The sequence below is a fragment of the Bos indicus x Bos taurus genome, chromosome 19 (assembly GCF_003369695.1).
Source record: "Bos indicus x Bos taurus breed Angus x Brahman F1 hybrid chromosome 19, Bos_hybrid_MaternalHap_v2.0, whole genome shotgun sequence".
Classification (NCBI taxonomy): Eukaryota; Metazoa; Chordata; class Mammalia; order Artiodactyla; family Bovidae; genus Bos; species Bos indicus x Bos taurus.
The window spans coordinates 40,227,606-40,239,952 of NC_040094.1; the positions used below are offsets into that span (position 1 = coordinate 40,227,606).

Consider the following 12,347-nt stretch of genomic DNA (forward strand, 5'->3'; position numbering starts at 1 on the left):
TATACTTACAGCCCTGAAATGAAGGCAGCTGTGTTGGGGGTGGGGGTGGAAGGATGGGCCAACAGAACCAAAATACGGAAGGAACCCAGGTCCTGATGTCCTTGAGTATATGAATTCCCCAACCCTGGAGCCTCCCTGCTTCTTGTTCTGATAAAACTTTTCCTTGCTGTTTAAGCCATTTTGAATTGGAGTTTCTATTATTTGTGGCTAAAACTACTCAAACTGCCACAAGTGAGGCCAAAATTGCTCCCCTGACGTTCTCGTCAACAGCATCCCCATCATGAGTGGCAGCTCTCCAAGGCTTGCTGGCGCCCACGAAGTTATGCTTCCCGCCAAAGCAGCAGAAAATCCGGCATTAGGACTTGTCCCCGGCAACTCTGGCTCTAAGTCCCAGCTCTGCCACTTCCTAACTGTGCGACCTCTGGCAGCTATCTCCCTGGATCTTCATGTTCTCACCTGCTAAACAAGGATAACAGACTCTACAGCATCAGAATCAGGTTGAGATGCTGTACACAGAGCCCAGGACCCAGTGCCTGCACTCCGGACGCAGGCAATAAACGGAAGCTGTTATTATTATATCATCAGTATATTAATATTTCAAGTCTGCATTGTCTAGTTCCATTTGGATTGGGCCTGATCACTGGCAAATTCATTCATTCGTCCAACCACTCATTCACCTAGCCAACAAATATTTACTGAGTGCCTGCATGTGCTGAGAACTATTCTAGGTGCTGTAGGGATGTAGCAGTGATAAAGTGGTTAACGCACATATGAGATATAAAGTTGTTCTGAGCATTAAATAAGACACATATGCTTAAAATTGGTACAGGAAAGGAGTGCTATTTTCTATTTTACTTAACATCCCCAAATCTGATTTCTGCTCTGCAGCCAGTTTGGTCAACCCGGCCAGCCCTTGGCTGACTGGCCTCTTGTTGAGTTTGGCCAATGGGGGTTAGGACGGGGTGGGAAGAGAGAGGGGGTAACGTTTCTTCTCTACTCCCTCCCCACTCGGTGTGGGTTGCAGGCATGCTGTGCCCCCTGTAACTATAGCGCCTATTGTTCACCTCTCACAGGACTCCCTAAACTGTACACCCCCAGGTCCCTCTCCCCAGGGAGGTCCAGCTTCCAGGTCTCACTGGTCCCTGAGTGCCTCAACATCTCCTCTTGTTCACTTCATTATAGCCTCGTCACTGGAGTCATCCAAGGAGATACACAATATTCAGCAGCCTGCTTAGCCCAAGTAGAAGAAGGGGTGTTCAGTTCTCATGTCCACACCAAGCCCTTGATCCTCGTCCCCTGGGAATCTGGTTCTTATCCCACCCCTGAATCTTTTTTTTTTAATGTATGTATTTATTTTAGACAGCACTGGGTCTGTCTCACTAGCTTTCTCCAGTTGCAACGAGTGACGGCTACTCTTAGTTGCAGCGCTTGGACTTCTCATTGAGGTGGTTTCTCTTGTTGAGGAACATGGGCTCTAGAGTGCAAGATCAATAGTTGTGGAGCATGGGCTCAGTCACCCTGAGGCATGTGGAATCTTCCAGACCAGAGATCGAACCCATGTCCCCTGTATCGGCAGGCAGATTCTTAACCACTCGACCGTCAGAAAAGTCCATCCCACTCCCTTGAGCACGACATCCAGGCACTTTTCCTCAATCATTCCCCCTGATTTCTCTGTAATACCAGGCACAGTTGTACCCCTTTCTCCACTCTTCTACCCCAATTTCTGTGTCTGGTCCTGGCGCTTCTATTCCTCTCCCTTTCATCACTGCCAAGGCAGCTTGGAGCTCCTAGTGTTAGAACAATAAGTGAGGGAGAGGACTCTGCCCAGCCCCTGGCCCTGCCAAAGGGACAGTACAGGTGAGCACAGCGGTGACTCCTTCTCTTTGGAGAGCACTCGGTGGCTTTCGAAGCTATTTTCCACACCCAGTATTACAGGAGCTCAGAAGACTGCCCCTGGGTTCTTGTCCCCATTGTACAGATTAGAAAAGAGCCTGCAGAAGGCAGAGGACTTTGACCAGGGTCACAAACGGAGCTGGGAGGAGCAGTGCCCCAGCTGGAGGACGGAAGGCCAGGTGATGCAGGGCCCTGGAACGAACGGAGGTGAAGCGTCAGGGCAGTCAGTGAGGGAGTTTTGATTTTTTTCAAATCCAGCTGGGGCTGCAGGGCACAGGTGGTAAGCTGGGGCAGTGATACAACCCAATCAGCATTTTAAAATAGCCCTCCCCACCCCGCGGGTCTGGGAGGATAGGAGAGAGGTCACAGAATTCACAGGAAACAGGAAGGCTTGCACTGGATACTGACGCAAGGGGTGATTTGTTTCCGACTCTTTATGATGTCTCTTTACTAAAACACCTCTACAAGAAACATGTAATACTTCATTAGAGAGAAGATGCTTTTTTTTTTTTTTTTTTAAAGAAAAAGCATTTACTAGAGAAGTGAAAGGGAGAGATAAACAGCCAGACCAGTCATGTGGGAAGACAGAACCACTGTGTCCCTGAGGGAGGGGGTAGCTCAGGAGACCCCCCCCTCAATCGGGGCATGGGTGGATGCCTGGGGCAGGTGACTTTCCTGAGGGGAGAGCAAGGGGGCAGGCTTGAGCTCAGAAGAGAGACCTGGGCCAGAAGAGATGGCAGCTGGTGCCCAAGGAGAGGAGTGTGTGCTGTGAGAAGAAGCTGAGGAGGAAGGTGGGCACAGAGGAGTGAAGAGGTGGGCACAGGAGAGTCTCCCAGAAAGGAGCCAGGAGGCGGGTGAGGGCTGACAAGGGAGGGGGATGCCAAGGAGAAGAGGGTCCCATGAGTGTGTGGGGGGCAGACTGTATGCCCAACAGGCTGCAGAGAGGTGAGCAGACTGCAGAGTGATGAAGAGGCCACCAGAGCCCAGGCATGAGGCTCAGAGTGGGCCCGGGCCGAGGAATGAATGGAGGAGAGGCGATGGAAGTGACTGGAGGGGCAGGAGAGAGGGCAGCAGGCAGAGGAGCTGGGTGCCGGGGGAGTTGGGGAACCTAATTACAGAGGAGGGAGATGCCCGCTGAAGAGACTGAGGCAAATGTGTGTCAGGGTAGAGGGGCAGGAGGGGCGGAGGGTGAGAGACAGAGGTGTCAGGCAGTCTGGATTTGAAACCCCCTCCACCGTTTGTCAGCCGTGTGACTTTGGGTAAAGCGTCAGTTTCCTCATCTGTCAAATGGGAATAATAAGGCCCTTCCTTAGAGTGGGGAGTGTGCAGTGGGCGAATGTGTGTCTGGCAGAATGTCAGCTGCGGTTCTAGACCCCGAGGAGAGACCAGCCTGGACAGGACACAGGAACAAGGCGGTGACATGAAGAAGGGCTGGGGTGTGTCTGGGGACTCGCGAGGAAGACAGTGGGCCAGCGGGGAGCTAGTGAGGGGCCTGGCTGGCCCATCTCCACTGGACTCTGAGAGAACCCGCAGGCCTGTGTGCCCAAGGTGGCTGCAGAGCTGTGTGGTGGAAGAGCTTTGAGATCCTGGGGTCCCAGTCCTGGCTCTGATGCCACCTTGCTGTGGGCCCTTGGGAAATTCCCTTCCTTTTCTGACCTGTCCCCTGGTCTGTCAAGGAGGTGACTGGATTTACCCATCTCTAACCTCCTACCTCTGAGCCTAGAACCTTCTTCAAGTCATAGCATCTGGACATTTCCTTCCCCCACTCCCACCCAGCACTTAGAATATAGGAACTGCTTGGAAATACTGAACCACATGAATGAACTAAAGGTCTTTCCTGACATCTAGGCCCGGGGACCACCCTGCATCTTCTGATCAGGCCACAGGTGGGCCAAGGGTGAGGCTGCCACCTCTACATACCATCCTTTAATCTGAAAGAGGGCACACCACTCCTATGCACCCTACTACAACCCAAGCACAAGGCTGAAAAGGAGATGCAAGACTGGCTTCTCCCTCAGTTGGGAGGTGGCCTAAAAACTAAGAGGGAGGCTGAGTTGAGAGCAGAGGGCCAAGGAGCAGGTGGGATCTGAGAGCAGAGGGGAGGAGGCAGAGGAGGGGGAGGAGTGGCAGGAAGACCAGGAATAAAGGCCCCCTCCCACACCCCAGGGAACCGGCCTTAGAAGGGCCCAGGCATTGGGGTCCGCTCACTCCGCCTTGTCCAGGAGCAGCTGGGGAGATGGTCCTCTCTGGCCCTGAGTGAGGGGCCTTCTGCAAGAGGAGTGATCAGTGATCTGGCTATGTTCTCAACCAGATCCTGAGCACTGGTACTGGAGAGAGGAAGGAGAAAATGGTTTGAGGGACCAGTGGGGTAGTCCTGACCGGTAGGACCTCCCTGGACAGCCGCAGGATGGTGGGCACAGGAATACTGGCAGGAGACAGCCAGGCCCAGCAGGAGTGTACAGAACTGACTGCTGGAGGCTGGAGGTGAGGTGGGGGTGGGGGCTGCGTGGGGCCGCGGCCCTGCCCCCGAGGCGCCCAGGCTTACCTGCTGCTGGGCCTGGATCCTCATGTACTCGGCCCTCTGCTTGCCATGCTTGCCTTTGTCGGGGCTGCCTGCCTGGCCCTGGGCCGTCTTCAGCCGAGAGGCCCCTGGAGTCACCACCTTCATGGGGGGCACGCTGCCACCGCCGCTCTGCACGAAGAGGAACAGGGTCAGAGCTGGAGATGGGATCACACAGGCGCCCTAGGTACAGTAGGCCCTCTGAGACCTGGAGAGCCCTCCCCGGCTTCATACCCCCATCCAGGACTCAGGCCCACTCTCTGAGGCCAGGGTTAAGGCTTCCCCACAGGGGAGAGGACAGAACCCCAGTCAGATTCCCAGAACTCCCAAGTGAGAGCTCTTTGGTGGTTTCCTTGAGTGGCCCAGGGGCAGCTGGTGCCCTTCTGGGGGAATTGTTTTTAAAGTAAAGGTCCCTGGCATCATTCCCACTCCTGGCAAGGGGCTCCATCTTGGGCCCTGGAGAACATATCCGAGATGTGGGAGAGAGGTCTTTATGAAAGTGAAAGTGAAAGTTGCTCAGTTGCGGCTGACTCTTTGTGACCCCAAGGACTATACTGTCCATGGAATTCCCCAGGCCAGAATACTGGAGTGGGTAGCCTTTCCCTTCTCCAGGGGATCTTCCCAACCCAAAGATTGAGCCAGGTCTCCTGCATTGCAGGCGGATTCTTTACCAGCTGAGCCACAAGGGAAGCCCAAGAATACAGGAGTGGGTAGCCTATCCCTTCGCCAGCAGATCTTCCCGACCAAGGAATCGAACTTGGGTCTCTTGCGTTGCAGGTGGATTCTTTACCAACTGCACTATTAGGAAAGCCCAGGGGTCTTTATAATTGCCAACAAAGTAGGATTGGCAGCCCCAGGCCCACATTTTCCTTTGAATGGGAGGATAGGGGCGAAGTCTCCCTAGAGATGGACCAGTCCAGCCCCCTTGAACAACTACAGGGACCAGGCCTGCCCAGAAGGGCTTTGGGGATCCAGAAGCGCAGGCAGAGAAACCACAGAGACAGAGAAAGTCAGACAGGAGAGGAGGAGGGGAGTGTGGGGATGGAAAAGGGGGAAAGAACTTTATTTGTTGGTTTACAGATACAGAGCAAAGGGGAGAGGCCCTGGTCCCCAACAGGGCTGGTTAGGCTGATCCCCGGGCAGGCCAGCTTCCCAGCCTGCCAGGGGCTCTGCCTGTAAACCCAGCCTGGCACCAGGCTCCCAGGAGGGCGGTGGGGCTGAGAGAGGCTAGTAGGAGGAGGGGGGCTGGCATGGTGCTCCTGCAGCCCCCGACTCCCTCCTGCTCTGAAGACAGACAGACTGGAGTGGCAGGCAGCCACCTGGGGACCAGGGGGCAGAGGTGGGGGGCTGCCAGGGGGCCCCGTGGCAGAGGCCATGCCCATCTGGCTCAGAGTGGCTTCCAGCTCCTGGAGTGTCTCCTGCAGGCTGTCCATCCGCTGGGTGATGGCAGCACACTGAGCCTTGCGCTCCCCACTGCAGGGTGGGGTGTGGTGTCCAGAGTCCTTGTGGGTCTCCTCTGGGGGGGTCTCCGCAGTGGAGGGTTCTTGGGTCCGCTCTGGGGCAGGTCCCCAGGGACTGGGGATCCCAGCTCCTCCCCTTTCTGGGCTGCAGTCGCCTGTCACCAGTGTCTTCAGGGCCGCCCCTTCCTTCTCTAGCATCGGGCTGTTCCAGGCCTGGGAAGCCGCAGCCACCATCCCTGGCGGGGCCGGTGGATTATCCCGGCCCAGGAGGCCGCTGGCCAGAGTCCGGGGTCGTGGGGTGGGGGTTGTTCTAAGCCCGGGTTCCTCAAGCCTGGTCTCTGGTGGGGAAGGAGGGATGGGAGCACATTCCGTCAAGACGATCCGGGGAACAGAGAAGGGCCTCGGGCCTGCGGCAGCCTGAAGGAAGAAGAGAGATGAGGGAGGGTGTGATCCCTGTAACCAAACACCCCCGCGCTGGGAGCAGGGTGCATGTGGGTGAGCCCAGTCCCTTCCTGTCGCAGATTGGGAAACTGAGGCAGGGGAGGGTTCCGACTGAGTTCACCCAACAAGTGAGAGACAACGCTGGACTAGATCGCAGGCCTCTTTTCACCACACCCTATCGTCTCCACCTCCCGGCAGAGATGCCAGTTTACTTAGAGGCACAGATGCGTGCGTGCTAAGTCACTTCAGTTGTGTTCGACTCTTTGTGGCCCTATGGACTGGTTGCCCGCCAGGCTCCTCTGTCCATGAGGATTCTCCAGGCAAGAACACTGGAGTGGGTTGCCATGCCGTCCTCCAGGGGATCTTCCCGACCCAGGGATTGAACCCGAGCTTCTTACGTTTCCTGCATTGGTAGGTGGGCTATTTACCACTAGGACCACCTGGAAGTCCCACTCTACATGTTTACTTCTCAGCAGCCATGTTAAATTCTGGGAGCAGGTCTCATGGTTACTGCCCGGAGTTTGCCCGTCTATGCGATGGGGTAACAATGACACAAGGCTGGTGGAGGATGAAATGAGCTCACGTGGGCATGTGCTTGGAACAGTGCCTGGCACGGTATAAGTGTTTGATAGATGTTAGCTATCTGTTACATAGAACTGAATGTCCGAGACCCGCAGCCCCATGAGGGTGGAGACTGGGTGTTGGCCTCTGACCTCGGAGAACGGGTCTGACATCCTCATCTTAGGCCAGAGATTCCTCGTCCCCACCCCCTACTTCTGGAGCTTTCTCTGAGGGCTTCACAGCCACAGTGGGCAGGGCTCGGCCAAGTCCTCTGCTGCACCAGCTTGGGCAAAGCTAGAGCACCCGCCTCCGTGTGAGCGTCCCTGGCTCTGGCTTTTATGGGGGCACAGAGAGAGGCCCCCAATCACCCTACCACAGCTGAGTAAACTCTGGTCTAATTCTGAGCAGAGTCTTATACCAGGAACTGCCACATATGCCTTCATCTTTAATGCTTTCTGTTCCCCATGAAATGGCTATTTTCACCACTCTACAGATGAGGAAACAGGTGTGTGAGGGGGTGTCCTGTAATTTACTCAAGGTCACTTACCCACAGCTAGCTAGTGGCAGAGCCAGGACTTGAACCCAGGAAGTCTGACTCCAAGTCCAGTGCTCTTTCCACTACAATGAGCCATGGGGAGATACGTGGGGGGCAGCAGGGACCCCCCAGCCCCCCTCCCAAGGGAACCCACCCAGCTCTGCCGCCTGCTTACCTGGATGTGGAAGGTGCAGAGTGGGAAGTCAGTGAGGGCGGCCCACGCCCACCCGGCTCCACTGCCTGCCAGCGCCTCCGGATGCAGGGGGCAGCCAGCCCGAAGGGCCAGTGGAGGGGCTCTGCCCGCTGGGCCCCTTCAGGAGCTTCCAGGGCCAGAAAGGAGTAGTGGCTGGGTGCAGCGTGCCCAGGTGCTGAGGGCACAGCTGGCCCAGCGCAGCCCTGCCACACCACTCACCCCCAGACGGCTCCTTGGGCTGCTCCATGCCCATCCATGCCCAGACAGCCTGTCTACCTGTTCACTGCCCATCTGCTCCCCCCGCCAGGGAGCCAAAGCACCACCAGGCCTCAAGCCAGGCTAGAGATCAGGTGGAAGCCAGCACTGTGGGCCCAGAGAGCCACACAAGACAGGTGACCACGTGTGTGCCTCCCCAGACCAGAGGCCCTCCTGCTCCAACCTGACTGGGCAGAGGGAGAGATGCTCAGACCACTGCCCCCCGACTCCCCCTCCCCAAGCAAGTCCCCTGGGGTGCAGACAGCAGGTCACCCGCAAATTCCCAAGGAAGAATAAAAAGGAAATAAGTGCAGCAGGACAGCAGCAAGGACTGGAGTTAGAGTGAAGGTAGAACTTCCCAATGCTGAAGGACAGAACCAGCAGCCAAGGAAGCGCATGGATTTCTTCCATTCCAAGCTCTGTGACCAGGTGGGGCCATGGGGTGGAGAGAGAGGCTGTAAATGAGCCTTCCTCCTGGGTGTCCTGGCCCCCAGCACAAGGCATAGATTCTAGGGGGAGAAACAGAGCCCCCGCCTGGCACAGGCAGCAGAGTGGGGAGATGGGGGCAGGAGCAAGAGTTCAAGACGAAGTCAGGTTTTGAGTTGGGCCTAAAGTCATGTAGCAAGCCAGATCCAAACTCCAATCTTGGACCCACGCAGAACCTGGGCTTCGAGCCAGACCTAAAACTCTGGCTGTAGATCAGAATTAAATACTCAAGCCACCAGGGGCCAGGCTCGGAATCAAGCCTGTAAGGAAATGCAGACCCCAGGGGCCACCAGATGCCAGGCTGCTGGAGTCTCGAGAGGGAAGGAAGGGTCCTGTCCTTGGAGCGGGGAGGGGTGGGCCACGGGGTGAGGCTGTGGCAGCGGCGGGACTCGGGCACGTGACACATTCTGGCGGGTTAGCGTGAGAAGTGAGGAGAGGAAGCGTGGAGGCACAGGCAGAGAGAGCGCTGTGAGAGGTGGGGGCAGCCCGTTACCTTCCATGTGGGGCCCGGGGCTGAGGCCCTGGGGGGGCCCAGGTCCGGGGGGGACAGCAAGGTGGGGATCGGCTGGCGGCGGGGCGTGGGGGGGAGGGGAGACACTGAGCTTCTCTCAAACACCTGGGGAGCAGAAGGTGGGGGCAGGTTTGGAGGAGGGGGTACAGGAAGGAGGGGTGGCCTGGGCGGGCACAGGAACCCTAGCCTCACTCCTTGACCCCTCATCATGGCCACTGGTCACTCTGCCCTGCGAGTTATCTCTTCCCAGAGGCCCTGGTCGTCCAGGTCTCCAGCCTCTCGGGGAGGGGCGCTGAGAACACTTGAGTCTGGGGACTTACAGCGCTGAGAGGGGCTCAAGGCACACGGATGGAGGATGTTAGAGCTTCGTTCTCAGAATACTAGGGGATGGGGTCGCAGAGCAGAGGAGGCATCAGGGCAGTCGGGGGTCTCAGAGATTGCAATAAAAAACTCAAACATGCAGGGAGGGATTTACACCCCCTCCCCCATTACAGTGAAGAAGAAACTGGGGCAAGGACAGAGTCCGGAACCAGCCTCAGTGGGGAGCCGGGAATCCAGCCCCTCATCCTAGCCTGAGCACCCCACCCTGAGATCCACATGGTGGGGAAAAGGGGGGCTCCTGGCTGATGACCTGGGGACCCCTGACCCACCTCCAGCTCTGCGATGATGCGGTCCTCATCGTCCTCATCCTTGATGGCAGAGGCCATGATTGGGGGCGTGGAGGCCGGGCGGGCCACCTCGGACACAGTCCGGCGCAGCTTCACCTGGGGCTTCTGCACCTCCAGCTCCTCGGATTCGGCCTTCTGCAAGGCCCGGGCCTCATTAGACCAGGCTCTGTCTGCCTCCAGCCAGCTCACCTCTTAGGTCCTATCCCTTCCAGACCATCTCCCACCTGCCCACCCAGCTCCGCATCATCTACCAGGCCCCTTCCCATGGAGGAAGCGCAAGCCAGAAGCAGAGTCCCCACCAGCCAGCCTCCTTTTTTCCTTCCACTTCCTCTGAGGGAGGGGAACACTCCAGAGGGTCTCCAGAGGTCCTCTCAGGCATCCCTCCCACTCAACCCCATGTACCTGTCCCCTACCCAAGGTGGGGGGTGGTACCTTGATGAAGGCCGAATCCTTCTTGCTGGTGACCACGACCTCTCCAGTGCGTGTGGTGGTCAGGCCATGGGAGGAGGGGAAGCTCCGGCGGGGAGGGGGTGGCGGTGGGGACTTGGAGGGCTTCTCGGTGCGGTATCGGGGCACTGTCAGCTCATCTGCAGGCAGCCAAGGGGCTGGGGGTCAGGGGACCCATAACCCTGGAGTCTGTGCGCCACATCTGACTCCAAGGTTAGGGTAAACCTGGCTTCCTCCTCCAGGGAGGAGGAGAGGGGAAATCTCAGGGAAGGGACACAGGCCCCTCCTCCTCTCCTACGTCCCTGTGCAATCCAGCCCCAAGCCCTGTCACTCTTCCGCTTACAGCACTCATCCCTTCTACTCAAAGCCTGGTCCAGGGAACAACAGCACTGGAAGCACCTGGGAGCTTGTTGGAAATGCAGAAGCTCAGGCCCCACCCCGAGCTGCTGAGTCAGAATCCACATGCCAGCAGATCCTGGGTGATTTCACGTGCACATTCAAGTTTGAGAATCGCTACTCTAATCCACCACTTTCCCGCCCACCCCTCAGCTCCGCCCTGGCACAGATCTTCATCCTTCCTCCATCAAGAGAGAGTAGTTAGTACTATTGCAAGAGTCTGACCCTGCCCACCAGGCTCTCCCTGCCCCCAGTTCTTCCTTTGATCCCCCAGTGATTCCCCACAACCCCAAACCTCTGTGCCTGCCAACCTTTCAGCTTCAGCTCTGCTTGCTACTCTCAGGCCTGGACCCAGCTGAGCAACACCAAACACATACCTCCAGGCATTGGTACATGATGTTTCTCCCTGGAATGCCCTCTCTCACTGGCCAGGGAAATGCAAGACTCCAGTGAAAAGCCCCCTCCCATGGGACGGACTTCCTGCCCTCTCAGGGTCTCCTGCAGAACAGCATTTAGCACCTGCCTCCTGTTTCTGGTTTACACACTGGGTATGGCCTGGGACAGATTACTTAACCACACTGAGCCTTAGTGTCCTCATCTGTAAAATGGGAATAATTACTGTATCCACCTTCTGGACTTGTTGCAAAATTATAAAAATTAATACATAGAAAGCATTTGGGGTTGTTCTTGCCACAAAGTAAGTGCCTGATAAACACAGATGTTAGTATTATTCTCCTACTACATTTTCAGCTCCTTGAAAGTAGTCATCTCCTTATCCCCAGCACCTAGCACACGTGTGCGTGCACACTAAGTCACTTCAATCGTGTCTGACTCTTTGCAACCCTGTGGACCGTAGCCCACCAAGATCCTCTATCTATGGGATTCTCCAGGTAAGAATACTGGAGTAGGTTGCCATGCCCTTCTCCAGGGGATCTTCTGGACCCAGGGATCGAACCTGTATCTCTTATGTCTTCTGCATTGGCAGGCAGGTTCTTTACCACTAGCGCCACGGGGAAAGCCCTGGCACACAATGGGCACTTAACAAATATACAAGTGGCAAGAATGAATAAATGAATGAGTGACATCTGCTGTTTCCTATTTGGGTTTCTGCTTCCCCTGTGAGCTCACAGGCTTGGGGAGCACAGGAACCCCATCTGCATCCCTCAGGGCTGCACCCCATCTCAGCACAGCCTGGCTCCTGCCACACATGCTTGGACAAAACGTGCAGGGGCACAACCCTCTGCCTGAACTTTCTCATCCTCCCAGTGTGGTCCTCTCAGCAGCTGTGGGAAAATCCCTGGATGCAGTCCTGCACTATCCCATCTTTCCTGAGTGGCCAAGGGTCAGGCCAGCACCCCGTTTCTCTAATAGCCCACCCACAAAGATTTTCACTCCCAAGCACCTCCCTCATCAACCTGAGAGTTCCTGAGGCTGGGGCTCCCCTCCTCTGGGCTCTTTGCAACCCCCTACCTGCCCCATACCTGAACCTCTCCTCCCACTGGGCTCCGTTCGGGGGGCTGCCTTCTGGCCGTGGGGGGTCTTGGGGGGTTTGTGGTCCGGGGTGGGGGCTGGGCCTGGGTGGGCCTTGCTCGCACAGTCTAGGTCAGGGATGGCCTTCAGCAGCTCCGCCTGTGTCTCCTCCAGCAGCCGGTTGATGTCCTTGGCGCTGTACTGGGTCAGGGCTGCCCGCTTCTCCTCCCAGTCCCGCTCAGCAGCCTTGAGAGGAGGGCCAACAGTCAGCACTGAAGCAGCTGCCCTGCTCCTGGACTTCTGGGGCCTCAGCCACACATGCAAGGTATGCAAAGGAAGCCTCCCATTTGATCCGAGCCTCGGGCTTCTCTTGAGTATTACATGCCTTTGCTGCGAGCCTGGAATGCCACCTTCATAACCAAGTACTCTCAGGAGAAATTTAGACCTGCTTTTAGACATTCTATTCTGTTT

General features: G+C 56.7%; 1 protein-coding gene across 1 annotated transcript in view; it reads right to left on the bottom strand.

Annotated features, from left to right (window-relative positions):
• SRCIN1 (SRC kinase signaling inhibitor 1) overlaps nt 1–12,347 on the bottom strand; it is a 72,048-nt gene that overhangs the window by 7,044 nt on the left and 52,657 nt on the right. The window contains exons 17-21 of the mRNA XM_027516654.1: nt 11,888–12,122; nt 9,996–10,150; nt 9,546–9,698; nt 8,878–9,000; nt 4,439–4,585 (exon numbers count right to left, since the gene is read on the bottom strand). Of these exons, the coding sequence (XP_027372455.1) occupies nt 4,439–4,585; nt 8,878–9,000; nt 9,546–9,698; nt 9,996–10,150; nt 11,888–12,122 (813 nt within the window). The remainder of the gene's footprint in view (nt 1–4,438; nt 4,586–8,877; nt 9,001–9,545; nt 9,699–9,995; nt 10,151–11,887; nt 12,123–12,347) is intronic.